The 26365-nt window shown below is 37.1% G+C and overlaps 2 protein-coding genes across 2 annotated transcripts in view; both read left to right on the top strand.

Moving 5' to 3' along the window:
* LOC121863761 overlaps nucleotides 1-14453 on the top strand; it is a 31112-nt gene extending 16659 nt beyond the window's left edge. The window contains exons 5-9 of the mRNA XM_042362532.1: nucleotides 3631-3740; nucleotides 4028-4156; nucleotides 7334-7438; nucleotides 9275-9498; nucleotides 14346-14453. Coding sequence (XP_042218466.1) covers nucleotides 3692-3740; nucleotides 4028-4156; nucleotides 7334-7438; nucleotides 9275-9498; nucleotides 14346-14432 — 594 coding nt within the window. The 5' untranslated portion in view covers nucleotides 3631-3691 and the 3' untranslated portion in view covers nucleotides 14433-14453. The remainder of the gene's footprint in view (nucleotides 1-3630; nucleotides 3741-4027; nucleotides 4157-7333; nucleotides 7439-9274; nucleotides 9499-14345) is intronic.
* LOC121863762 overlaps nucleotides 1-25881 on the top strand; it is a gene marked incomplete at its 5' end in the record, with an annotated part of 38032 nt that extends 12151 nt beyond the window's left edge. The window contains 3 exon segments of the mRNA XM_042362533.1: nucleotides 21684-21790; nucleotides 23450-24938; nucleotides 25750-25881. Of these exon segments, the coding sequence (XP_042218467.1) occupies nucleotides 21684-21743 (60 nt within the window).
* Nucleotides 25882-26365: the final 484 nt, after the last annotated feature.

Below are 26365 nucleotides of genomic sequence, written 5' to 3'. Positions count from 1 at the left end.
ATAGGAAATGAACACAGAAAAAGAGTGAAAACCCTAGAGGAATAAAACAGTTCTCTCACTCTTAAGTTTTAGTGTGAGAGAGACGACTAAATTAGATTGTAATTTTTATGCCATAATGGCAGGTGAACAGTAAGTAAGGGAGACACAAACACAGTGATGGTAATGTCATTGCTTTGGTCTTTTTGATTAATTTTTATATGGTCAATGTACTGTAAAGGTCAGTAAACATTGATTAGAATTTGAAGTTCCATTTTTCACTCATAGTGGCCGGCACTACTACTGTATGTGCATATTCATTGTACAAGTACAGATATCTCCAGTTATTAGCTCACTTATTTAGATGAATAGGGTTGATCCATATGTCATAGAAGCTGGATCACTTGATGGATGTAGTTGTGAAATCCATAGCAAAGGGCTGAAACATCATGAGTCAAATTTTTCTGGAAAAGGTTGATGCAGAGTTCAAAGACGTCTTTTACCACTCAGAGGTTTATTGGTTGAGCAGAGGGCGAGTTCTGGAATGTCTCTTCAAGCTGTGAAATGAAATTTGAGCTCTTGAAGGAAAAACAGCCAGAATTGAAAACAGAAAATGGGAAGCTTGTTACAGCTTGCATGTCTGATCTTGTATGGTTGCTGGATCTCTGGTTTCTAGCAACTTAACACCTTGAATATCAGAAATTATGGATTATGTTCACAGTTTCCAAGGCATCATCCCTACTTGTTTGTCAGCAATGTAAGAGAAAGACTGAAGGAAAAATAGCACCCCCAGGGGGACAAGATGGAAGAGTATCCCCATGTATGGTTCTCATATGGTAACTGATGCTGATGGAATGTGCTTACCTCGTCTAAACACCGTCTTCATTCGCTACCAGACATACAACTCAATTTGTGGTGGACTGAGTCACTCTATGGAGAGGGTAAAGCGATGCCAAAAAGTTAATCCATCAGCCCTCTCGTGACTTAACTTTTCGAGAGACTGTATATGTAAAACCTTTCAAAATCGTTGGGTCTACTTACGAGATCTTAACATTCATATCAGGCATAATTATCACTCGCCTGCCAGGCAAGTGATATTTCAGTCTGACCTCGCCAAAGGATTTTCAGTAGCTCCAATGATATCTAGGTAAAATTAAAAAACTGTCATTACAGTATATGTTTCACAATCTATTCCTTAAGTCAAAAGTTGTCCTTCAAAATTTCTTGGGAATAAGTATAAAGAGTTCCTCACTCTAAAGTTATTAGGGGAATACCAAGTTCAAGAAGTCTCTAAGTCAAGGTCAAGTGAAAGCTCTGTCTGAAGCACAACTGCTTTATCAATAGTTACAGAATTTTTTGGTGAAACTCGGTATGAGTACAGTATGTTCCATCACTAGATAAGTACAGTGTAAATTTGTAAGTCTACGTCAAAAGCCTAGCACACCACTGAGGGTCAAGGTTCCAAACTTTTACCCGAGCAATTTTTATCAACAAAAGTATTTTAACCTGACATTACAAGGCCATATGTTATCACTTGACCAGTGCTGATTACAAGATGCAAACCGTATAAGGTTGATGTCATATGAACAAAGGGCAAAATGATGGTTTGAGTATGTTAATTGTACAGGGGTCCTAAGTTACGAAGGAGTTCCGCTCTCTGAGGATGTTCTTAAGTCGAAAATGGACGCAAGTCGAAACACGTGCAATGTGCATATCGTGGCTTAGAACAATGTTTAAATTCCCACTATTTCATATCCTTAAGATTATATACATCTAAAATCACTTAATTTAAGAGAAAAGAAATAGAATAAAAAATACAGTAACTTTAAAGTATAAAATAAGTCCTCAGGTAAATAAAATACTGTAAATTTAAAGTTTAACCCCGTTTGTATTTGCGGTGTTTGTAAGTCAAACGTTCTTAAGTTGGGGACCCCTGTATTAGTGACGATATATTGATGAAACTTTAAGTATTTCATTGATAGATATGTATTCAGTAAAATTGTCATACAAATTCACAATGGCTCAGCCTGTACGTGAACAATGCAGATACTGTATGTCTTTCCATAAAAAGGTCCTTTTGGATGGGGGGACTATTTTAATATGCAAAGAAATTAATATACTGACACTGAACATTTTTAAACTAAACGTGACCTAACTTCAGTCAGCCAATTTAAACTGAACCGAGCATCTATCAGCCGAGAAGGAGGCAGCATAACATAACCCTAATTTACAAAATCTTATAAAATGAAACCTGAGAACTCATAAGCAAAGAGAAGTAAATATAAAGAGTACACAGAACAGTGCAAAGTTTAAGCTAATTGAAAGTTATTAAATAAGATGCCACCTAATCTAACCTTAGTCAGTCCACATAAACTCTTTGAATTGAGCATCTGTTGGGTTGAGAAGGAGCAGCTGATTGAATTTTTGTATTGCTTGCATAATTTAATCTAAATTGATAAAATTGGACCTAATTACCGTCTTCATAAGTAAAGAAAATTTATTAGAGCCAGATATGACATATTCTAACATTTGTTGGGCCATTTAAAATCTTTAAGTAGAATTCCTCAGGATGGGGTGGAGGAGCTAGACGAGTTTACTTATTCTGGCTATTTATGTACAGTATTATTATGCAGGTAGTCTTTGATTACCTCAGAGAGTTGTGGCCCTGCTTTACCAGTTATTCCCAACGTGCTTCAGCATGCCTGATGGCATCCAGGTCACACGTCACCAGAACTCTACCCATCCTCTGGTCTCTGCTTCATTTTCTGGGCTGTATTTTTATGAATTATTCAAAGCACATGTTATAGTGTTCCTAAGATTGATTTCCTTACACAGGAAAGCAGTGAACTACACATTTACAGATACAGGGTATTATGATCCATTTGAAAGATATTACTTTAATCTGTCATTATATGAGATCATGTTACTTTATTTCTACCATTGACAGTTGTTTAAAAATACATTGCCAAGTAAACTCTCCGTTAGCCGGAATCCCTCAAACCTGAACTTCCTCGATAGCCAGAATTTAACTTTTCTTGGAAAATTATTCCCAAAGCCAGAATTTTCCAGAAAATTCCAGATTTGGGAATGATTTTCCAAGGGGCACAGAAAATTCAAGAAAATTTTTCCAGTCACCGAAATTCTGGGTATGGGGGATTTTGTTCTGAGTTTGAGAGATGATGTATGTAATGTGCAATTTCTGGAACTTCCAAGAATATTTTTCCATTGCCCAGAAAATTACGGAGATGAGGGATTTTTTCGCTTAAGAGATGAAATAATTCTTCAAAGTGGAACTTCCGATAAATTTTTTCTGTTAATTAAAAAATTCCGGGGATGAGGGACTTTTTCCGCTTTTGGAGAGTCGTCTTGTTACCCAGAAATCTCTCATTCCCGGAAGTGCTCTCAGACCGGGTCCAGCTAACGGAGATATCACTGTATTTATTTTGGTATTATTTCACTAGTTGCCTCTAAATGCCTTCCAGTACATGCCCTCCTACCTTAGACAAGCACACCTTACACATTAGTATGATAATCCCTTGCTCCCTAATCACTAGCTTGGGAATATTATCCTTACCTCTTCTGCTACATTCACCCATTTCTACTCTTTAACCTCTGATGTGTTTACTATTCTTATGTTATATATTCACTTGGCAGGTTTGTCAACAAGTAGGTTTTTAGTCGACCACACCAACTTGTCAACTGGGGAAATATCAAAATGTCAACTGCAGTGAGACAATTCTATGTGTGTGATGCTAAAAAACAGGGTATGTGATATTCCTTTTTGTTATTTTGATTATCCCTCATTGTTTATTCCTCTCAGTATATCATTTATTGAAGTAAATGTTTACCTTAATGTTATTTTTTCATGATTGAGGGGTAATCAATGCAGTCTCTATTACAATTCATGTTCAGATCACATATCATAAGTATATACCATAACTCAGAAAGCTAAATATCCATTATTACATATCATTTATATTTCCTCATTATTATTAATTAGTAGATAATAGTTATATCTCAAGTTTAGATTATGTAATATTCAATATTTCAGAAGAAAGGAAAGACAAGTTGATTAGAAGTCCTCCACCTGAAGTTGTTCAAATAGATAGTGATACAGACTTATCAGGAGGTGAAGACTCTGATCTCAGTCAAGGAAAAGTTGAAGATTTGCTCCCATCTGGTAAGAGAACATAATATTGAATGTTTGTAAAAGTATCACTATGATATTTAATGAGATTATATTTCATGGACCTTGTTGTGGAAGGTGATTACTGTAGCAGAACTCACATTGTAGTTAGTGTGACTGAGTGTAGGATCTATGTTACTTTTGTTTTCATCCACCCTACATCATAAGGAAAAAAGGGCATGATGAATAAAAAAAATATATATACAGTGACCCTCGCTTAACGAACACCTCGGTTAACGTAATTTCGATTAACGAACTGCCTTCCATAAGGATCTTCAATTCGGTTAACGAAAAAAATTCGTTAACCTAACTTCATTAACCGACCTCAACATGTTTTCGCTTGCACTGACCGCAACCAGCTTTAGTATCAGTCCGCCACATTAATCGGTTCTAGGGCTTAAATTCCTTACTATTTTGTAAATATCAAGAAGTTTATACTATTCAATTTTAAAAGTTTAATATTCAATTTTTTAGTCATTTTAACAATTATTGAACAAAATTAGTAAAGTGACTAGTTTAATGCGTGCATCCAGCCTCTTAACACAGCAAACAGGCGTCAGTCTCTCTTGTTTTCACTGGAGGTAACATCTTGCTTGAGACTCTCTTCAACTAAACGCTTTTTTCTGTGTTTCCAAGCATATTGGTCATTTTGAAATATATTTTATATATTGACAATATATAATGCAGTGCAGCTGATTTAAAGAAAATAATCTTGAATTAAACCAGAGAGCTAAAATTTTATGGGAATGGCACCATGGGGATTTCTCTTCCACCCCATTGCCTCTTCTTCCTTCTCCTCCACCCCATTCTAAATCCCATCATCATCATCATCATCATCCAGGAGCCATACACACCTCAAAGTAAGTGAACTTTTCTACCATTTTTGTTGAATTTAGGAAATTTTCGGTGAGCTGGAACCAATACCAAAAACCCATTGAAACAATGGTTTCGGTTAACGAACGTTTCGGTTAACGAACGACCTTCTGGAACGGATTGAGTTCGTTAACCGAGGGGCCACTGTATACAGTACACTGCATCCCATTATGGAAGATAGTTGTTTGTGTTGATTTTGCTCTGAATCCCCTCAGTCCTGTTTCATTTTTCATTTTTAACCTCTGCACATCAGTCATCTCGTCTCTTAAATACCCCTTTATCATTCTTTCCTGTTGTTCACCTGCTTTCAGCTTCCTAGCCAGTAAATGTAATTTTATTAGGTTTAGTTGGGACTTGAGTTGGATGATTGACTGATAAATCATAAGCTTCCAACCCTACATTACACCTAGCATCCATTTGTTTGTATAAGTTTCATAAAAATTTTAGTTCATCAATTATGTTATTGGTACTGTATTTGTGAAGAGGTACCTTTTTTCACTCCTTCAAACCTTTTCTCACTACGGGTATATTACAGGTCAGCTAGAATTGAAAGTGTACATATACAGTACCTGTAAACACTCATGCACATACAAACTTTCCCTTTATATTCATTCTTATTGCTGTAATAAACCTGTTCTGCTATGGTACTCCCTTACCACAATAAGGCTCACAACAGTATCTGATTTACCTGTTATTTCACACAACCTGGCACCACCCACCACCAGCACATCCATCCACTGATGTCACTCAATGCCATGCTTTTTGGGCATTCATGCATATCATTATGTCTAGGATGTCTGGCCCCTCACTTCTGGTGTATCCTTCACCCCACCCTTCCATCCTTCTTGGGTTTCTCCCTAATATCTACCTCCAAATTATACATTCAGAAATTTAAAAAATATTGAAGACAACAAGACAAGGTTTACAAAAGTAGTCAAGACCACATTCAACTTCAGGAGTTAGGAAAGCTAGCAAGTCTGCAGTGGAACACCTGAAAAAGAAATCATAGCTATTGAAAATCAGAGAGGAGATGAAATATTCAGATAGTTTTTGTGGCTGTTTAATTATGACAGATTCCATGACTCTTAATGGTGATTGAAGTGAGCTGTGGGGTGATAAATAGAAGGAGCAGATATTATGTCCTGAGGCTTTGTTTGAGTGTAGACTGGAAAGGACCGAAAACACTGTGGCTATAATTTAGGTGGTTGCTTAGGCTGTGAAGAGTTTTAAATAAACTCTCAGCTAATGACCAAAAAGATTTGCCATTAATGGGTTCAGAATAAATGGATTGTGTTGTGGATTTTATTTTGGGGGCTAGTAGAAGTACCTGTAGTACAGTATATTCATCATGATTATGAGCAGTAATGCAAATGCTTTATTTTTCCCCATAATTTTCATTGTCCGAAGGAGCTTTATTTGTGTTTGATTGACCTTCAGCAAGAAAGTTTGAACCAGAATTAAGCGTCTGGTTTCTTTACAAATACAGATGAATTGTTTGTGAAATGATGCCAGCAGAATTGAGGTTACAGGTGGAGGTGTGGGAGAAATTTTTAAACCATCCTATTCAGCGAAGACAAAATACCAGATGCCTTAAATCAGGCTGTGCAGATGATGGACATTTACTTGTCCCAGGCAAGTGACTTTTGAATTTTACTTGCCCAGAAAATTTTATGAAAAAGTTAAATAAACATTTTAAAACATTAAAATTTATTGTGTGTGTCAACTCACAGATCACTTGTGTCCATCTAAATGATGTCTGTGGCAGTAACCGGTGTCATATGATGTTATAACTCCTGTCACCTCACCTCGCCTGTAGGGTATGTGGGGAGGCAGAGGCAGCACCTGTGATCACCTACCTTAACTATCACTCTCCCCTCATAATCATGTGAGGTCATAACTCCTGTCATCTCACATGTACAGCAAGGAGGGGTCATGCAGCACCTGACAAATTCCCATTTAGGTATCTTCCCCTCTGAATATTAGATTGTCCATTGGGCAAGTGCCAGTCATGTCTTGGAAGGGAAGGAATTTAGTGAAGAGGAGAGTACAAGATGTAGAAAGAAGAGAGATAAGGAGAATCATTCAGAGAAGAGAGAGCAATATAAAAAGTGGATGTTTTGTGAGAAATGTTTGCTCTGTCACCAGGATGATCAGGTAGCTGGAATGGTTATTTGATTAACTGGGTGTTGTCATTAAGAATCAAATTATTATGCAATGGTAAAGAGGTGCTTTTTAAAGGAACTCTTTTTGCCAATATTATTGCCACTGCAGATATAGATGAATCCTTATTTTTCTCAGGTTTGGATGGAAAGTATTTGCAACACAGTCTTGATATTATGAGGTGTCAAGATCCTCACATGTCTCAAGATAGATCTTATGCACTCTCTACTCACACTGAAGCTAGTAAGTCACATTTTTGTTAAGTATTTCCTTGTTTTTTATTTTACTATGTCATGTTGTCTTTTCCTTTTTCTGAAGTAAATCTGTAAAATATTTCTCAAACATTTCTATCCCTAACAATATCTGTCATTTATCATTATCATCCTGGCTATCATCGCCCTAACCATCAACATTAGCACATGATTATCGTCATCTCACTCTCTTACTTTTTCTGATATTCAGTTTTTCAGTGTTAGGTATTAGTAATCTACACTTTAAGGGAATGACAAAATAAAATTTAAATTTTTTTGATTAGCAGGTGCAAGTAAAGCAGTTGGTATCTTTCTTATAAGAAAGAAGACAATGTGGAAAGGGTTGTCTCATTAAACATAAGGTTATATAGCTACAGAAAAAAAATGGGAATAAAGGAATCACGAGTTAGAAAAGCATTTCAACATGTAAGTTAAATTATTAGTATTTGAATGGAGATCGGACACAGAAAGATGACATCTGATTACTGCTGAAGTTCAGTTTGTTGTAATGCTTAATTGGATCGATTGTAGCAGAATTACAGAGCACAGTGAGTGAAGCATGGGTGAGTAAGTGGGCAGACAGGACATATTATTAATGTTTGACTGCTCTGTTTAAAACTGAAGTATCAAATAATTAAGTTCGTTTGTAGAAAGTTGTGCACAAATGTTGATTGAGAGAATGTAAAATGTAGCTATTACAATATTGTTACAGACTTGTGTGAGTAAAGAAGGTAGAAATTTATATAGTTTGTGTGGTCTAGATATACTATAAGTTAGAAATAGCATTATCACTAATTCAATGGATAATGGGGAGCAAATGAGGAAATAGAGTACAGGTACAGTAATAACTCAGTTAACCGGAATCCCTCAAACCCGGAACTTTCCGATAGCCGGAATTGAAATTTTCTCGGAAAATTATTCCCAAAGCAGTTTCCGGAAAATTCTGGCTTTGGGAATGATTTTCCAAGGGGAGCATTTTCCGGAAAATTTTGAGAAAATCTTACCTGTACCTGGAAAATTCCGGGATGGGGATTTTCAGGTTTGAGAGATGAAGATGAGGCACATTTTCTGGAAATTCATTGAAATTTTTCGTTATCCGGGAAAATTCGGGGATGAGGATATTTTTGGGTTCAAGAGATGATGTACTGGGCAATTTCTGGAACTTCCAAGAACATTTTTCTGTTACCCTGAAAATTCCGGGGATGAGGGATTTTTTCCCGGCTTTGAGAGTCTTCTCGTTACCCGGAAATCTCTCATTCCCGGAAGTGCTCTGCACCAATTATTCCAGCTAACGGGGATATTACGTTTGATTTCTATAGTACTCTTGGTTTGGTTGATAATATAGGAATGTATTGAAATATCAGGGAAGGTTGTTAGGCATGTGGGCAAACAAAGGGACAAGACAAACCAGTAACACTATGTGAAGATGGAGAAGATGAGATCCTGATCAGTGTAAGCAATGAATGTGAATTTCTTGAGAAGAAGAAACTGTTTGTGTTTGGAGGCCTGATGCTGAGGATTGAAAGCATAATTAAGTGGGTGGTTTGTAAAATCCATGTGTATTGTAGTGTTTGATATTTACCAAGGGAATGAATAAATGAAGGTATATCAAGAGAGCGCATGACAAAGGTGATGGGTCAAAATATTGAAGGTGCAGTAACAAGAGAAGGTTCATGAAGATATGTATTAGGGTCTGGGTTATTCAGTGACCGTACTTACAGGTACTTTGCGAGTTCATGTTATAAAACTATCATACTATTTAACCTCTGAAGGAATGATGTGAAAAATCTTAGGGTAAGTTAATGGAACCCTTAATAACTTTTTTCAGAAGGGTGGCATTCTGATAGTACAGCATGTGATGTGGAGGGCTGGATTGAGGGTCTACCATCCACACTTCTTCAACCTCAACACTCATTGTTAAATGAATGCAATGAGAAAGAAATTGACAGCCTTTCAAAATTGGCTTCTCGTGAGTGGGATACTAGAGATGAGGTCCTCAAGACAGCCAGTTTTGATGATGATTATGATGATGATGCCTTTGTTAGCAATAAGGTAAGAAAGAAATGTACAGTATTAATGTATTCCTTTGTTTTATAAAGTTTTGTATATTTTATGAATTTTAGACTTAAGACTGAGGAATTGATAGGTCAGTGAGAATCAACATAGAATGACAAATATTTTCTAAATACAGTACAATACTAAAATTTAGAGATATACAAAATATTTTTTTTATTTATTTTTTTAGTATAAAAAGGAGCATGGGACTGGTAACCTCACCTTGTATTCAGTTAGGCCCAATAAAAGAAAGAACAGCATCTGATCTTGTTCAGGCACTTTACATACAAAAATGACCTAAAAAATCAAATGTCTCTTGGCTTTTGATTCTTTCAAGTCTAAAGGATAAATGAAGTGTGGCAGCCCATTGCTTTGAGAATTGCTCTTCATTTTCTTCAACGTGGATGGAATTTTTTATGGTCTTGATATGTATTTTGTTGCAATAATTACATCATTATATAAAATGGCTAAAAGCTCTTGCTCTAAGTAGAAAGAGGATGTAGCAATGTGAGAGAAGAGCTGAAGAGAACTACACAGTGAACTAGCTGTATAAAGAATTATATTTTGTAACAGCAGTAAAATTGCAGTCATCTAATATCTTTTGTCAGCAGAAAAACTTGTTTGTGACAGACCATCAAGATGGCTAAAAGTATGAGTGTACTTGAGTTTAAGAACCATTTCTCTTGTTCTACAATGACTCCTTCCTCTAGGGAGCTCCCCTGTAAGGAGATGGCTATGACAGAAGAGCCACATTGTCACTACATGCCTCCTATTATTTCTTCTCCCTCCCCTTTTTGTAATGTTCCACCTTTCCGTCTCAAACTATTAGTGGTTTCCCTCAACCCAACACCCCTACACCAGAGGTCCCCAACCTGTTGCTCATGAGCACCACTGTGCTCCCTGATAGTCTGGCAGTGCTCTTCTACAGTGCTTAAAATTGTGCTCGCAAGCATTAGTTCTAAATTTTGAACATTAGAACATCACTTTATAACTCCTCACTGACAGTTATCAAGCAGAACTGCCCATTGTACTACAAAATACATCACTGCTGCCAGTGTCCCATTAATTTAAGTTTTAAATATTATACAGAAAAATTTGTGTTGACAATTATGTTTTAGAAGTTTAAACGCTGCAAAAAAGAAAATAACAGTAATGGATTTTGCAGAGGAATCATCAGTTCTGTTCAATGTACATAGGGCACTGAGCTGATGGCGTGATCTTTTACATGACCAGTTGACACAGTTGTTGGATGGAGTACACACATTCATTGTATGGTGCAGTTGTACTCCCTTGAACATTAAAAATAAGCTGGGTACTCGTCAGATTAAAAAGGTTGGGAACCCTGCCTAGACAATATCTACTATTCTCTCTTGCATCCTTCTCAGCAAATCAGTTTTCACCCAGTCCACTGCTCCAAATTTACTTCTTACATTTTGATATTCCCAGATGCAGCCCTCAGATAAATTATCTCTTTAATTTGAATTATAGTGCATTCTATCCCATTCTAAGTCCATGTTTCAATGCCATAGATTAAGTCCCCTCAGTCAGGTGCTCCATGATACGCTGAGTGTAGAGTGCCTTGAATGTAGAGATGACTTCCTGGTCCATGGGTTGCACCAAAGCCGTGGTGTTGGGGGGGCAAAAACACAACTTTAATGTTCTTACACCAGTCAACCATAGCTGGTGGATGACCTAGTGCATTGTCGATCACCATCAGGGCTTTATCATCAAAATTATTTTCCTTATTATAGCGACCAATGCGACCGGACACATAGTTGAACGTAGTCGTGCATCACAGACCTGTCACCCGCCTTGGTTTGAACGCCAGACGACAGGAAGTTGTCCCTTCACAATCCCCCTCAGAACATGGGGTGTTACAGACTGGTACATAAGAAGAGGCTTTAACTATAGGTCACCGTCAGCCTTTCCACCAATCGTTAGAGTGAGGTGGTCCTAGCAACTTTGAATCCCGGTGCGGTCTTTTCCTCCTCAGATATGTAGGTCCGTCAAGACATTTTCTTCCAGAAGAGTTCAGTCTCGTCCAAGTTGAAGACATGCTTAGGACTGTACCCACCCTCCTTAATTATGGTTGCGAGAAATGGTGGGAACTTCTCTGCTGCTTCATGGTCGGCTCTAGCTGATTCTCCTTGTATTTTTAGGTTGTGGGTTGATAAACGTTTCCTAAATCTGTTAAACCATCCACGGCTAGCACTGAACTTGGGTACATTGGGTTTATCTTTAGTTATATCTTTCCACAGCGATCTTGCCTTTTGTTGAATCATGCATTGCGATAAAGGTGTTTTAAGGCGCTGGGCCTGGTCGTCAATCCACGTGCTCAACATCCGCTCCATACTCTCCATCTCAGCATCACAGAACTTCGTCACCTTCGTAGCCGTCAGTGGTGTTGCAGACCCGGCCATCTCCTTGATCTTGTCGGCACTCTTAACTATAGAATGCACGTGAGGGAGCCAAGCTGTGCATGCGCCCAATCACTGACGTTCCTTCTCGTGTTCATGTCTTTTTGATATCAATTTCGTCAGCGTACCTGCCACACGATCTCTCAGCAACATTGCTGGGGTTTTAGTAACTGGTCGCTTAGGCATTGCAAGATCACACAAAACACATGCCAGTCCGTGAGAGACTGAGGCGGCGGGAGGCGTATAGCAGAGGAATCGTCACACACACTGTCCTCGTTATGGTTTGGTAGCGATTCAAAGTTTTGCTTTCGTAAATTCCTGAATAAACGGGGCAACCATTGTGAATAGTGAAAATTAGTAACAATAAATTGATTGCGGATAAACGGAGTTACGAATACCGAGGCTATGAATAACGGGGTTTGCCTGTACTGTACAACACAGACTATATGTGAAAATGGTAGTAAATGAGTGAACAAGTTTGTACAATGGCAGCAGAATGGACTAAGAGTCATCATGCAAGAGTTTGAGGAGAGATAGGCTATGAGATACATCACCCATTCATAAGCATCCCATGCAGTCACATGACAGTAGTGGGCAGTTATATCTCACGAGCACTCTGACCCTTCCACCCATGTGCCTGGCACGTCCTTCAGTAACATGATGCAATCTCTTGGTAATTCTCTTATCATGCTCGGAACAGAGAGAGATTTTCTCATAATTTTATGGAAATGCGCATGATGCAATCCTTAGAAATTCATTCCCATTCTAGGGGTGGAGAATTTCGGAATTTCTCAATGCATAAAAAATCTAGCTATTGGGGAGTTCTGGGAGTCTAAGATTGTGGCTAATGGGGTGATTACTGTACAGTGAACTGTCGAAGATTCTGACCCGGTAAATCCGGATTTCGGAAGATTTAGACAAAATTTAGGGGTTCCGTGGGATAAGAAGCATTCCCAAAACAGAGCAAAGATCATCTTAGGCCCGTGTAACTAAGATGTCAGCGTCTGAGACACAGTGCTGGCAACAGGAAACATAAACAGTTGTCAATTGTTGTTTGGGGAATATTATTTCATTCACTCTAGTAATGATAGAATGTTTGTTATTATGTTATAAGTAGGTAAATGCATGGTTTATATAATTTGTTTATCGTTGTGTCCATCACCATTTTCAAATTAGACTAGTACAAGATATGTATTTCTCCCATGCGTATTTGGATCATAAGCCTGGCAGGGGAGTGAGTGAGTGACCTCTAGTTAGAGCGTCGTCTGCTATTGTAACTCTCTGCTCGCTGCCATATTTCACTTGATTTACTGTTAATATTAGTGTTCACTGATATATTAGTGCTTAGTAGTGATTAATCATGGCATTGTAGCCAGGTTAGACTCGTCACTGTAACCATCAGGCTTCTGGGCCAAGCTGTCAGGTGTTATGGTTGTTTTTCACTCGTATTTTTGGGTAGATATACTTAACTTTCTTCATTTATTTTTACTCAGTTACATGCATACACCATCCTACATACCGGTACTGTACATACATTTTGTGAAAAAAGTAAAAGAAATAATTGTCTTACGGGCAAACACGTAAAGGAAATATACATTTCTTTGCACACGAGTTAGTTGGTTCAGTGAGGGAGCAGGAGGAGAGCACAGTGTGTAAGGGGTGGGGAGTGTTGCTATGGAATCGGTGTCCCAGCTGGTCTCTGTCACTATGATGAAGCAGGGAGTATATACAAATGGCGACTGTGTTAAACTTTCATTTGGCTTTTATTTACTGATTTGGCTTTACAGTATTTTTTGTTGTACATTAACTTATTTATTTGTATTAATTTTATTTATTCTTCTATTTCCTTCTACTGTATATATTATTTTAAGAAAACTATGGCTACATGAGGAAAATACTGCACTGTACACACAAAAGTTTTTTATAAATACAGTACTCCTTTATATGTTGTAAAGTACGGTACTGTATTTTTTGGTGTTGTATATAATTTAGCGTTTTTATACATTAAGTACATTCGCAGAAGATACAGAAATTGGCTTTTTCAGACAGGTGCCCCCCCTTTAGTCTGGATCTTTGAGGGTTCATTGTATTTACATTGCAGTATTTGTATGTATATAGGATATATTTGTTTTTGTTTGGGCAGGGTTGTACTCTAACCTATGCTAAATTATGGGATTAGGACTGCTCTGGTTTTCAACAGATCAACTTAAACACAGGGTCCAGGAATGAAACTTCGGGACTGATTGTACTCTACTGTATAAGAGTTTTACCTTCTTGCACTCCTTTTCCTCCTGAAATACATGGTGGCAGTGAAGAGGAAAACACACATACTCACACACACACCTGCCAATTTATTTGTTGTCATTTTATTATAACTTTAACAGATGAATATAGAATATATTAAATGGTTGATTTCTCCTCCAACAGGTTCGGTTTGATGCAGGTCAGATTTCAGCTCGGTCAACAATTTTTGGTAATGAGCTGGAAGAATCAACTACTATCCACATCATGTAATTCTCTGGGGTCTTTTGGTGACTGTGAGCAAATTGGATGAAAATGACTTTTATGATGAAAATAGGTCAGTGGTTCATATTTCTGCATAACAGCACTGTATACGGATGGGGATTTATCTTCAAGTTGCAGGCATAGAATATTCCTTTGATTACTTCAGTATACAATTTCTGTGGGATTTGGATACATTGGTACAAAGATTCACTGTGTAGACAGTGTAGGAAAGTTAGGACATTTGTAAGCACTTAGGTGTCTGTACCTTGATTCACCCAAAAGAGTGAGAGGAGGAGATTTTTCAGATATTATTAGAGTTTTCTCTTTAACCCGTCATGAAATCAACTAATTACTGATTGAGGACATTTGATCCTCCTTGCTGATGCAGTTCATGACCAATCTTGGTCAGTCATGTTATTTTAGTCTTTGTTTTATAGAACACATTCACTTGATTATTCTGGAAGCAGAGTTCAGTTGTTACTGTTATTGAAAACTAATCAATTCTCATTGGGTTTTGTTGCTTGAGTTGACTGTGACATAATGTATGCTAGTTTAAAGTGCTTTTACTCATGTTTCAGGTCTTGTTTCAGAGGGATTCAAATGACTGGTTTAAGGCAGATCAGGTTGAGTTGGCCAGAGAGTTTGAGGAGAGGCATTTCATGCACCAAATTTGGATTTCCTGGAAGAAGAAGAAAGGAAAACTGTGAAGCATTCAAGTTTATAGAAGAGGATGCATGCACAAATAATCAACTTGACTTTTTCTTGTTTTCTGGCATTCATGGAGTTGCAGAAATTACTGTAAGGTACATATGTATGATTATGTTCAGTTGTCTTTTGGTACAGTATCTCTTTAGCTTTATTGTGGTTATCAGGAATTAAATCACAGGTGCCTCACACCCATGTGGCAAATTTTAGATAAAGATACAGTCTTAAAACTATTTATTCCTGTAACCTATTTACATGACTTTTTAACAAAAGTATAAGTTAAAGATGAATTAAACATAATAGAATTAATTGAAGCGTATAGTATTATTTAATATTTTATGTTCCTTTGATTTTAACACCAAATGAAGTCAATTTGGCATAGATTTAGCAAATGGTTGTTAAATAATCAGGAACCATCTCATTACCAAGATCTGCATGAATTCCTCCAGCGGGCGGTACTGAGGAGGTGTTGTATGTTAGTACAGGGTAGCTTGTCTTTCAGTGAGTTTCAGGCGCTCAAGCATTTGTATATTCTTGTACACACTTTGTAGGGAGATTTTTTTGCAGCATGACAAGATGGCATGTCTTGCAGTTAGTGCTGAATCATTTGTTCTGACACATCTTGAAGGTGGTTGTGAAGTTCTTTCTAGGCCTCCCTGGAGATAGTTTGGAGATGGAACATAATAGGTAGGAAAATTGCATGCTTGATCTTTAATTGTTGCTATACCTCGTGGGGTTCCTCAGGAATTTTTCATCTGTTAGGGCAGGATGTTGAGCCTTTTCCTCACTTGACATGTTATTGGGACCTGGTGTCTGTTCTGAGGGAAAAATTGGGCTAATATGACTTTTGTGTTTTTCTATGATCAGAATGTGGCATGACCTCTTGCAACAACTGACCTTGTGGAAAACTAGCATATATAGGCCCAAGGCACCACTGAGTTGGCAGAAAAAATTGCACATAATTTAACTGGGCTTTAGTTTTGAGTGTAAAATGCCTCCATTTATGTAATCAGGATCACTATTTTTTGAAGATAAATGCAGGAAGGGTTTCATCACATATCATAATAATGGGTATTTTGCTTGAACTAGTCAGCACTGATATGTGCTTACATAAAGCGGAGTTCTGAGTCATCCTTTTTAAACAAGATTGAGGAGATCTATTTTTCCCCTAATAACTCTGGGAATGAGTGTGGATAGGTGAAATAAGAAATTTTATGGTCATTACAGTATTGCCTCTCTCTACTAAATAATTGGTGAGCAGCCAGTTTAGTATGGAGAGAGTTTTCAGTATAAAACTCTGAAAAATTAATAAGAGGTATCCCTCGATGATCATTCACTTTAGTATAAAATTTTTCATCCTTTCTTGTTTAAGCGATGATCAGTTTTGGTTTAGCGATGTTGACTCACTGGGAAAATATTTTTGGTGGGATTGGAGATTCTGTGTTCCAAGTGTGCAGTATTATAACACTCTAATGTGGCTTAGAAATAAAGGAAATGTAATACTGTATAAAACTATAAAATAAGAAAAATGAAGAGCATGTGTGTGGGAAGTGAATTTATGTATTGAGGCATTGAGCTGTAACTTGACCAGCCGCCTCTCCCTCCCTATGTGACTTCATGGCATACAGGCAGCAGCCACACACATCTTTTAGTTAGCTTGGTGAATCCGACCGAACAGTTATCGTTATGTATACTGTACCAATAAATGTGAGAATAATAAAATAATAATAAATGAAAAAATACTGCATTGTCATTTGACATTGTTTCACATCAAGGGACACAAGACAGCGAACATTTGACAGATCCCCTATACCCCTGCTCCCCGCTGTGTGTGTGCTACCCTTTGCGTAGAAATGTTTCTGCCCTTATGATTTTTTTTATGTATATTCTGTATGAATGATTGTGTGTGCTTATAACTGAAAAAAGGGAGGTGGGGGAATTCGGCTGAGTATATCTACCCAAAATACAGGTTGAACAATAACATAGCTGACAGTGCAGCCTCACCTGCTCTGAGTGCTACTGGGCGGCCGAATGGCTACATAATTACAGTACATGCTATCTCAACCCTTATAATCATGAAAACATGGGGTAGATAACAGGGACACACCACACATGCTGACTGGCTGAGTGCCTGACATCACGTTATTCCGTGCAGCTGGTTGGCTATGCTTGCCTGTATATTACGTTAGTCTGGCTCTGAGGCTCCCACTTGGTAGCTTATCCGTGCTGACCGTAAGGTCAGGAAACATTACCTTTTAAATAAGAATCTGGTCTTTATTCTAAGTCGAAAGGTTCCTCGTTACCATCTGATAGGGTAGAGAAATGCTTGGCTCAGGTGTCAGTATGTAAAAAAAACACCGTACATTGTTTCCAAACACTAGCATTAAGGGAGAATTTGAATTCTTATTGTTTATTTATGTGGGATAAACCACCAGCCATCATCTGGGGACCACATGTTTAAATGAAATAATAAATTTTAATAAATAAATGTAATTAAATTTTTTTAATATTATTTTTGTGTTTGTCCTAGGCCTTAAGTGGATCATCAGTCCTGACAAGAAGTTAGTTGGTCCTGGGAACAAGATGCTGGTGGAAGATTACTTAAAATCACAGTGAAGCTTTAGGCTCCTGGGAGAGGAGACAGAAGAAAATAGGTGAGTTCTTTGCTCTCATTATATTAAAAGGAGTGTATGCATGTGTTTGATGATTTTGAAACAGTTTATTTCGGCAGAAGAAAACGAATACAGAATCAATTAAAAATCATAATATTAACATGGTTGAGCCAGTTGAGAGCCTGAGCTCTAAGCGCACCTGATATGTATACAGTACTGTACATTTATCTCAAGGAAGTATTATGTAACATGTAGTATCATCTGGAATAGTACACATAGCATGGTGGTGATAAGAACATATCAGAATGTTACCACAGTTATCACTTCAATATTTATTTATTTATTTATATTATTTTGTTATTTTTACATTTATATTATAAGTATACTGTATACATACTTTACAGTGGAGTTGATGAACATAAATATGATAAGGGAGGAAGCAGTACAACATGGGTTGTGTTAAGGTGGAACAAGAGGACAGAACTGTAGGTATTATGTCTAGTAGGCAAATGTATTTATTGCAATGGTAATTTCTATCTATCTACATGATAATGTCTGATAAAACGGTTTTGGTGGTGCAATAAAAGCAGCATTATAAAGTAGGTATTACAAATATATTAATACTTAGACAATGAATATTTTTAAGAGATTATTTAAAGGAAGGGATATTAGTCTTTGCTCTGATGGGTGGGGGTAGTTGTTCCACACCTTCCATGATATTTTATGGATGTCTGGGACTGAGAGGAGTGCATAGGGGTTGGTCTTAGTAGCTCTTGGTGTCTTAAGTTGTATCTCTGATTTTTCGAACAGGAAATGCAGGAATTGTTGTCAAGCAAGTGATTGACAGATTTGTAAACAAATAGGGCACAGCAGTAGGTGTTAAGATCCTCAATTTTAACATTTTCAATTTAGCAAATTGTTCGTTTGTGTGAAATATTTTTTTCAAATAGGTCATTGTCCGCACAACTCTCTTTTTTGCAGTAACCAGGGTTGTGTTTTGAAGAGCCAGAGCTATAGTTGTGTAACAGTGTATCAGGTGTTGGTAAACAAGATCATAATAGATTTCTTTCATTGCTGTAAGAGTGAGTGACTGTCGAGTGTGTGATACATGATACCTCACTGTTTAGTGACTTTACTGTGAATGGCTTGTATGTGGTTTCTCTGGTAAGTTTCTCATCAACATTGACCCCAAAGGAATTTAGTATTTTGTTCATGTTTGAGGACTGTATTCAAGGTACGGGGTCCAAATCTTGGGTTAAGTTTTCCTTCTGTGAAAGATCGTGTAGTGGGTTAGGTCAGTTTATTCACTATTACCCAGGTCCTGACTTTAGTCAATTCAGTGTTCATAGTTCTCACCAAGGAATAGAGATCCGAGTTGTTTTTTAATTATACAGGGATTATCTCACCAGGGCACAGGTCACTGACCCACATGGGGCATTAGGGGTGAAATGTAATAAAATAATAAAAGAACCATAAAGAAATACAAAAAAAAGGTCAAGAGTGAGAAACAACATATGCATGTTGTGTTGTTAATAGTAGAAGAAAAAATTGAGACCCTGCAATTGTGTGTAAATGAGGCAGAAAGTTAGATTAGCAACCTGGGACTTGGTCACAATTTTTGTGATGCCATATGGCAGCAGGATCTACCATAAGACAATACATTATGCTTCAATATCTTCCCAGATGGTAGTACCTCGGTTGGTAGCTGCCTACTACCTAATACCTGCTGGCATAGAGATTACTATAGTCTGCAAATAAGTTGTATTTTGAGTGTGCTGGAGTGGACTATATCGTTTATATACAACAAAACAGTACAGGACGAAGTGTGTTCATTATTGATTGATTCTGGGAAGTTATGGTGTTTGGTAACAGTTTGAGTGATGCTCCAAATGCTGCAAGGTACAGTCAGTCAAAAAGTATTTGAAAATATTGTTCATGATAATATGACACCTGGTAGTTGCAAAAATTGTATTTTGAGAAATAGGAAAAACTTGAAATGTATAAATGACTGCTATAAGCAGAAATTGGAGACCAGATTTTGAGCAGAAACAGAAAAATGCAAGGATAGACAAAGTTCCATTTGCTTCACAGTGTGGCACCAATAGAAACAAATGAATGTAATAATAATATCAATATGATAATAATAAAACTGGTATTTCCTTTCCTTTGAGACATGTCAAAGAAGAACAAAGAACAGCTAAGATCTATGAGTATTTAGGTTGGAATAATAGCGAAATGGACAGTCTACAATGCCATCCCCCAACTAGAGAAGGATGAAGGCTCTTAAGAGAGCTTGAAAATAACAGTCTCAGGATTGTAGCCACTGAACTCAATTGAATAATGGGGACCTGACTTAACAGTGAAATTTTCAAACTAATACTATATTGTATATTTGGGTCACAATAGATGAGCTTTGTAAATAAGTCAGATATATTTTACAAAGTATGATTATATTATCAGGATGACCCTAGTAGTTCCCACACGATATATTGTTCAGGGTATCTGATACTGGTAAGGTTTTGATAATGAATTACTGCCAGCCAACTTGATCAATTCAGCTAATGTCTTAGCTAGTTCATATAATTTTTGGGGCAATCTTCTTTAATAGTGTGGAAAATTAAAAACTTGGTGTAAGTAATCTTTAAAAACTTGCATTCTTGTCATCACTCAATGTGTCTAGTTTGTCCTTTTTATATACAGTACAGTGGTCCCTCGGATAACAAACACAATTCGTTCCAGAAGGTCGTTCGTTAACCAAAAATTTCGTTAAACGAAACCATTGTTTCAATGGGATTTTGGGTAATTGGTTCCAGCTCACCGAAAATTACATAAACTAAAAATAAATGCAGTAAAGTATACTTACTGTGAGGTGTGCATGAAAGGCTCCTGGTTGATGATGATTGGAATTAGAAGTGGGGGTGGAGAGAAGGGGAAAGAGAGAAGGAAGTGGGGGTGGAAGAAATCACCCGTGCTTCATGCTGCCATTCACCCATAAAATTTTAAGTTCACTAGGTGTAATTCAAGATTATTTTTCTTTAAATCAACACTGCACTGATCTATATATTGTCAATATAAAATAAATTTCAGAATGACCAATAATTGTACTGTAAAAAATGTAAAAATAGTTTATGTTCAAAGTCTCAAGTAGATGTTACCTCCACAGAGCAGGGACACAAACTGGCCTGCTGGGTGAGTCAAGTGGCTGTTTGGCGCGCTAAAAACTAGTTTCCTGTACTTTCATTATGTTCAATAATTGATAAAATGACTAAAAATTTTTAATATAAAACTTTTAAAATTATTGAATAGTACAACCTTCTTGATATTTACTCAAATGGGAACAATTTAAGCCCTAGAACCGATTACTGTATTGGCGGACTAATATTCCAGCTGGTGAGCAATGTTGAGAAGTTAAGTAAAGAATTAGATTAACTGAATTTTTGTTAACCAGGTAGAATTCTTATGGAATAATTTGTTAACCGAATTTCGTTGGCGTTAGATTAACGAGGATCACTGTACTGTACAGTACTGTACTACTGTAATAACTTTAACGCATGGACCTATGATGCCAAAGTTAGTTTTAAACCTTTAAATTCTGGGGTGGGGGTTTCTATGTGATCATATAGTGTAAACACTGCACTAGTCATGGTACAGGTTAAATTACTCTATATTTGTTACTTTTCCACTTTGATGTTTCATCATTCTATATCATCACATTCCTTCCTCCTTGAATCTGTCATTGTGTCATCATATTCAATAGCTCTTACACTTATGCTTTTCCACATTATCTACACACAAGTTGTCTTTCTCTAAAGGACTAAATGAATTAATGAATCTGATAGATCAAAATAAAGAATGAATATCATAAGTTTATTTATAAATTTGGAGCACAATTTTGAAAATGTAAATGAATTAATATTAATTGGATTGTTCTTAAACTTTACAGCCTAATTTTGGAAAAGCTGTTCATTCTCCTCCAGCAGCGGGGAAGCCTACCTCTCATTGAGATAACTATGGAGGACAGTCAAATGTTGCAGTCTTACTCTCAATCAGGTAAGAAAATGATGTAGCAAACCTTCCTTATGAAGATGTACCATTTTCAAAAGAGCTTCCTCCCTGTGTAATTTTGTGTAATTGTGAAAAAATGCAAGGATGATTTTGTGTACAGTCAGGTTTTAATAAAGATAAGGAAGGGATGCCATTCTATACTGCTCAGGTAGGGTTAAATCCTGAGAAGCAGCCTTTAGCCTATCCTTCAGGTAAAGATAATATGCAAATCTAACCAACTTTATCTTTGATATCCAGGAGTTTATCACAGCCTTATCATCACAGTTTATGTGCAGTAATTTTATCACATTATGACTAGAACATCAGTATCAGATTACATAATTTTCTTCCTTGTTTCCAATTATTGTAGGATTGGCTTCCCCACACAACTGTCACTTATCCTATCCTTTCCTCTCATGCATATTGTTAATGTGTCTCTCTTAGTGTACCTTCCAGCTCTTCCCTCAGACTCTTTTACAACTCAACATAGTGGATTGAACAACTCGCATACTAAGTCAACAGATTTATGGGTTGATACTCCAGGGTTTCCAAGATCCTCAATTTTTGTGAATAGGACCATATTACAGAAACCCAATAAAAACCATAAATCTATTAATATTCTCTCTTCCAATTCAACTGCAGTCCCTAAAGAGGGACTGACTTGGAGGAATCACTTGCCAGTTAGGTCAAGAATTAAAAATCCTTGTTCATTGTTAATGCACCTGTGCTGTGAAACCCATGTGCTAGGTTAAATTACAGGTCACAATCTCAAACCAACTTTGGTCCTTTTCATCCCTCATGCTGATGAGATGTCTTATAGCTGACCTTGTGTTTTCAGTAGCTAAGTGCTTCATGGGTTTGAAACCTTGGCTAGTCCAGCAGTAATTGGGAACATGGATGTTAATTGATTTGTGGATCGTGTTCCGAGGTAATGGTTAGCCAGTGCAGTTGGTGAGTTGTCTAGTCTTCTCGGACTATTCCTTGACACTGGGTCATGCAGCTTGTTAACTCTGGGTGTGGTTGTTGTGTTGGCGACAGCTGTTACACCTTAAACAAATTAATGCCTAGGTGGCCCTTGGGCTGGCCATCCGTTACACGAGGGGCAACCATTTTATTATTACAGTATTATATAAAGGTCACTTATGGCTTCCGGATAGCCATCAAGAATGGAACCCATCCATAACCCGAGGAGTGTGTGTTCTATACTTATTGTTGGCTTATAATTATTGTGAACATTAAAAACATGTTTTGTAGCATGTCACAAGGTTTTAGTTTTTTCTGGGAACATATTTCAGATTTCATAATGGGAATCTGTAAAAAAGTGATCCTCTTTACAAAATGATTTTCAGGAAGGAACCCCTGCATGAATTGGGATTACCTGTACATATTTACTCTTTCCATGCTTAGTTATGAAATTAGATATCAGGATCAACCGTCAATTTTGATAACTTTTAGCTCCCTGTACATTTACATTACAGTATGCATTAGATTTTTTTTTATACTCTGCTGCATGTTTATAGCAGAATTTGCAAAATCATTCTTTCTTCATGTTGAAATAATTTTTTCTTTTGATTCACTTTTCCTGTAATCATAATAGTCTCTCTAATATAATTCATAAGTACATAATATGTAGCTAATCCCAATTTTGTTTTCCCTTCTTTTCAGCTTTAAAAGAGGAACAGGAAACAAAGGCTTCAGAAAAGGCTGCAGAATTTAATCGTGACAGTAAAAAAAATTCTGGGAGTTCTGGATCAGATACTGTAACTCTGAAGTCAGTGAAAATTTGACTGCTAAGACAATGGCATCATACACTCACAAAAAAGAGTCTTTGAGCAATAATAATTCTGTTCCAGTCAAAACAGACTACTCCTGGAGTAATGATGAAGCCACTCCTAAAATTTGTCCAAAAGACTTGATAGGATCTTACCTTGGTGAAATAAATGTTAATACAACTAATCACCAGGAATCATTTTTTAAGACAACAGAAAAGTCTCATCAGAGTAGAGAAGAGCCTACTACAAAATTTATCAACAATTGACACTAACAAAATGTTAGAAAAGACCTTAAATGACATTAAGGGTCCCATAAGTGCAGAGATGATTAACTGTTTTTTGTCTGATGCTCTTGTGAGATAATCCTCAGGCATTGATTGAGAAGATTATTCAGATGACACAGGAAAAGTCTGTGTTACATAAGACATTAGATGTGACTGACCTTGATGTCAGTGCAGAAGTACTTGAATTAAGGAGACGGAGAATATTGCAATCAAAGCAACAAACTAAAATTGACCATAAGGCTGAGGCAAAATCTGTTGGTAAAGAAAGTATAGGTAGAGAGGCTACCCAAAAACTTGTAAATAATTCAGAAACAAAGTTTCTACAGCCTCCACAAAGTTCATGCATGCCAAAACCAATTACTGGTATACCACATAAACATATGGAAAAACTAAAAGCAAGCAGAACTAATTCAGCACCTGGGGAAGCAACATATTCTCACCAATCAAAAATTATGAGCAATGACTTGCAGACTAAGTTTGATGACACCAACGTTGATGAGTCTATTAAACTTGTTCAGTATAAATCTACAATTTTAGAGGACACACATAAATTACAGCTACCAAGCTTCCTTGAAGGTAACAGTGGTGGCTTTGACTCATCAACCCCCTGTGCCCCCAGACCCAAGTCAAGATCAAATATATCTCCTTTAAGTGATAAACCCCAAGAGAAAGGTGGAGGTCAGACAGCTGTTGAAAATTGCAAACAAATAATTCATCCAGCTACTCAGAGGGCACTACCTAGAATGGGGTTATCATCAAGTTCTGTAAAGATGCCAGTGGCATTGAATCAAATTAAAGTACCTGCACAGTTAGGCCGAGGACCATCAGTTGTCTCGGATAAAAGTCATACCCGTGGAATTCAGAACCCTGTAAGTAATCATAAATTTGCAAGTCCCCAAACTTCAGAATTGCAAGCAACAAATGCAAGCAGTTCATCAAATGCAACTGATGCCCCCACAATACGATCAACGAGTGTTCCAGCAGGTTTACAATCATTAGGTGTGGCAGCTGGTGTAGTACCTGTAAATTATCAGTCCGTGAATTACATCCAGACATTTAGACAGCACCACTCACAGGAGAACATAGCACAGGAGACAGGTAAAAGTACTGGTTTGCAAGAATATAAAGTAGACATTGATCAGCAATATGGTTTAAATAGTTATATATTAATTTAAAAAATTTGTGTTTGTGTGTGTGTGTGTGTGAGTTTTGTGTGTGTGTAGTTTTGTGTGTGTGTGTTTGTGTGTGTGTGTGTGTGTGTGTGTGTGTGTGTTTTGTGTGTGTGTGTGTGTGTGTTTTGTGTGTGTGTGTGTGTTTGTGTGTGTGTGTGTGTGTGTGTGTGTTTTGTGTGTGTGTGTGTTTTGTGTGTGTGTTTTGTGTGTGTGTGTGTGTGTGTGTGTGTTTTGTGTGTGTGTGTGTGTGTGTGTGTGTGTGTGTGTGTGTGTGTTTTGTGTGTGTGTGTGTTTGTGTGTGTGTGTGTGTGTGTTTGTGTGTGTGTGTGTGTGTTTTGTGTGTGTGTGTGTGTGTGTGTGTGTGTGTGTGTGTGTGTGTGTGTGTGTGTTTGTGTGTGTGTGTGTGTGTTTGTGTGTGTGTGTGTGTGTGTTTTTGTGTGTGTGTGTGTGTTTTGTGTGTGTGTGTGTGTGTGTGCAGTAGTCGAATTTCACAGGGACATCTTGGTGCTAAAATTACAACCCCTAAACAGTCCCCAAACTTCATTGCACTTAGTGTTTGTTTTCAAGTATAAAATTTAAGTTACATAGAGCTACAAAATTACTCTTATTTTAAAGTTTAAATATTTTAGGCTGATAATTGTTATACTGTATACAGTATTTATTAACTAGTGGAAGATTTTGGCTATATACAGTACCTGTAATTCTTGTTGGTATAACAAATAATTTTATCTTTACAGACTCAGGTGAATCACTGAATTTGCCCCAACAAGTTTTGTTTCCCAATGTATGTGTTTTGGGTATTGCTTCAGAAGTCGCCATTAATTTTCACAACCCAAGTCCTCGCTGGAAGCAGGTCTCTATCAAATTGGTGCAGGTGAGAAGTCCCTTTATGAAATGTTACAATCTTATTCATATTGACCATAAGTGATGAAGTTGTCTTAAGGTAACATCATTACAGATAACAGGATTAAAAAAAAAGATGAAGCTGTACACTTTTCTCCTCTAATTCAGGTCTCTAATTTTGTCCAAGAATTTTCATGTCAGAAACCTTAAACTATTATCAGTGGAAGTTATATGGTGGTTCTTCTGATCTGGTGATAGAATCCCTAAATTGGCAATAACACTAACTGTATCCACCAGGTCACTACAAGCAATCAATTTAATATCACACCTTGTCCATTATAGATACGTACAGTCAACAGCAGAATGGAAGGCAGGAATTGGGGTCAAAAGAGACAAACATGAGAACTGAAGAAGACATACTGTCGATACAGTTTACATAATCATTTTGTGTATAAGTGACTTATTATGCAATACTTTCTTGCAGCTTCAGATTTAGTGTTAAAAACTTTA

Source organism: Homarus americanus, unplaced genomic scaffold, assembly GCF_018991925.1.
Source record: "Homarus americanus isolate GMGI-L3 unplaced genomic scaffold, GMGI_Hamer_2.0 scaffold48354, whole genome shotgun sequence".
Lineage (NCBI taxonomy): Eukaryota > Metazoa > Arthropoda > Malacostraca > Decapoda > Nephropidae > Homarus > Homarus americanus.
This window is presented reverse-complemented; position numbering and strand designations above follow the sequence as displayed.